This window comes from Diaphorina citri, unplaced genomic scaffold, assembly GCF_000475195.1.
Source record: "Diaphorina citri unplaced genomic scaffold, Diaci psyllid genome assembly version 1.1 scaffold833, whole genome shotgun sequence".
Taxonomy (NCBI): domain Eukaryota; kingdom Metazoa; phylum Arthropoda; class Insecta; order Hemiptera; family Psyllidae; genus Diaphorina; species Diaphorina citri.
The window spans coordinates 135,444-138,492 of NW_007378265.1; the positions used below are offsets into that span (position 1 = coordinate 135,444).

General features: G+C 43.2%; 1 protein-coding gene across 1 annotated transcript in view; it reads right to left on the reverse strand.

The window, feature by feature from the left end:
- LOC103512394 (twitchin-like) overlaps positions 1-3,046 on the reverse strand; it is a gene marked incomplete at its 5' end in the record, with an annotated part of 7,596 nt that extends 4,550 nt beyond the window's left edge. Inside the window, 3 exons of the mRNA XM_017445400.1 lie at positions 7-2,396; positions 2,580-2,818; positions 3,010-3,046. Coding sequence (XP_017300889.1) covers positions 7-2,396; positions 2,580-2,818; positions 3,010-3,046 — 2,666 coding nt within the window. The remainder of the gene's footprint in view (positions 1-6; positions 2,397-2,579; positions 2,819-3,009) is intronic.
- Positions 3,047-3,049: the final 3 nt, after the last annotated feature.

The window sequence follows — 3,049 nt, forward strand, 5'->3', positions numbered from 1 at the left end:
AGGAACTCAAAGATGAGCACCATTTCATCGTCATCTTCAAATGCATCGTGTAGATTGATTAGCTTAGGATGATGTAGTTGATTCATAATATCAATCTCTTTTCTAATCAGTTCCTTTTCTAAGTTATGAGACACTGGGATAAACTTAGCAGCAAAGATGTTGCCAGTTTTCCTTTCTCTACATCTGTGAACAACGCCGAAAGCTCCAGTACCGATTTCTTCTAAGATATCGTAATGATCATACACGGAGCTAGTCTTAATATCCACAGGTTGAGGCACGTACTTGCTGTAGATATCAAACACGTACTGGTCATAATCACTGACTTTCTCATCAGCTTTGCCTCGAATCTTCTTGCCTGTCTCGTCAAAGTCATATTGTCTTTTCTTGATTTGTTTCTTGAAGGTATCCTTAGTTGTAATAAGATCTGATGTGGTGCTTGGGTCACTACGGCCATACACATTTTCAGCATACACACGGAACTCGTATTGGTGTCCAGGGCTAAGACCTGTAATAGCCATGGTGGTGAATCTTGTGTTACCTACACGGATCCAGCTGCTCATGGGATGTTCTCGTTTCTCTACAATGTAATTAGTGATATTGGAGCCTCCATCCCAGATAGGAGCTCTCCATACAAGTGCCAGACTGTCATGTCCAATATCTTCAACAGTTGGGAACTGAGGAGGATCTGGTCTATCACTAATCTGGATCTTTACAATGGCAGAGTCCATGCCAAGGTCATTCTCAGCTACTACTCTGTAAGGTGCTGTGTCTACATTGCTGGCATCTCGTATGGTGAGAATAGCATGACGCTCTGATGTCTCCACATGGAAGTGACCACCAGACTCAATAACTTCATTATCTCTATACCAAGTGATCTTGGGTTTGGGATATCCTGTGAATGGTATCTTGACCACGACATTCTCTCCCTTGTCAAAGTAGGCAGTATCTCTGAATCTAGGAGGTACATTGAACTTGGGTGCTGTCATAATGATAAGCTCTGCCTTGGTAGACTTGACACCTCCCTTGTTAACAGCACGGCATACATATTCATCAGCATCCACGCCATATACAGAGTTAATGATGAGAGTGTAAGTGTCTCCCTCAGCGAAGATATGATGTCTAGCACTGGGTGTAATCTCTCTAGAACCCTTGAGCCAAGAAATAGTAGGTTTGGGACATCCTGTAATGGTACATTGGAATTGAGCGTTGTGGTTCTGAATAGCGTTGGCATTTCTGAGAGGAACAATAATCTCTGGTGCCTTGGCAGCCATGGGATCCTTGATTTGAACTGAGTTAGATGCAGACGATGGCAAACTCAATCCAGCTTCATTCTGAGCGTAAACTCTGAACTCATACTGGCGGCCTTCTATTAGGTTTGGAATGTTGATCTGGCTAGGAGCACAGATAGCCACATTGACTCTCTGCCACGCGTCACTGCCGACCTCATGCTTGTCAATCCAGTAACCTTGGATTCTGGAGCCACCATCATCCAGAGGTTTATCCCAGCTCAGGTTAACAAAGTCTCCGCCCACTTGGGTGACAACTGGAATGCCTGGTGGTGAAGGTTTGTCGTATGGAGACTTAGCCTTGATGGGATTGATTCCTTCCAGAGGAGGTCCCATACCGTTCTCATTAACAGCCATAACATGGAACAGATATTCCTGTCCTTCAGTGAGACCTTGTACAATGAACGTTGTGTCGTGGCATGTGGTGGAAATACAGATCCAGTGAGGCATTGAGATGTCTCTCCTCTCTACAACGTAGTGTGTCACCTTTAGTCCTCCATCATACTTGGGTGGGTTCCAGTGTAGTGTGCAGGTATGCTTGGTGATCTCAGACACATCCAGAGGTCCAATGGGAGGTCCTGGCAATCCTGTGATATTGATGGTAAATGTTCCAGATACACTGCCACTCGAGTTACTCAAGTTAACAGTGTAATCACCTGCATCTTCCTTACGAATCTCCTTGATAAAGATAATAATGTAATCATCAAGCACGGTGAACTTGAATCTGTCATCAGACTGTACAACGCGACCATTCTTGGTAAGCGAGACCTCCATGGGTTGATCTCCAGCATAGAATATCTTCACCTTGGTATTATCTCCTTCAGGTATGTACAGGGCGTTAGGCATGCGGTCAATGCGAGGTGGTGTTCCAATCTTGACACGGGATGAAGTATGGGCAAATCCTACAGAGTTGTAAGCCTCGCAAGTGTAATCTCCGTTATCAACATCAGTAACTTCGTTGAAATGAAGACGGAAAACACCTCCTGCAGTTTCAACACGGTATCGGGCACCGGATGAGATCTCACGTCCGTTGCGCAACCAGCGACACTTTGGTACAGGAGTACCAGTGGCTTCACATTGTAAGGTGAGTAGTTTTCCAAGTGGTACAACCTGAAACAGACATAGCACATAGTATAAATAGAATTGTAATACGAGTACTTCTTCTCGATGTAAAGGATTAGAACTGAGTTTATAATCATGGTAAAAAAGGAGGGAAACCCACAGCTGAGAACAGTGCTAAATAACCTTCTCAATAAGGGAAAATTTTTAAAAAATTGACAGTTTCAAACTCACCAAATCTTTCAAAGGCACAATGAAGTCTGGTTTCTCTCCGCCAACAAACTCGCAGATCTTGACAGGTGTGGTACAAATGGACGGTTCACTCTTTCCAATGGCGTTGACTGCGATAATTCTGAATTCGTAATCGTTGCCCTCAACCAGGTTGAGAACAGAGAACGAACACTCCAGTACATTGTAGTCATTACATTTGAGCCAGATAGCTCCTCCCACTTCTCGTCTTTCAATGATGTAGCCTGGAAAATCAAACGTGGTGATTTCAATGTAATTTTAGTTTCATACAGTCATCTACGATAATTTCACAATAATAGAATCTGATGGTAGTATTTCCTCTGACGGACATAATAGTTACGCCACTTTTTACTTTCAAATAAGTAGACTATGAAAAGGTATTCAAATTATAAAACTAGATTGACTCTTCTTTTACCTGTAATCTTGCTTCCTCCGTCAGATGAAGGAGGTTCCCA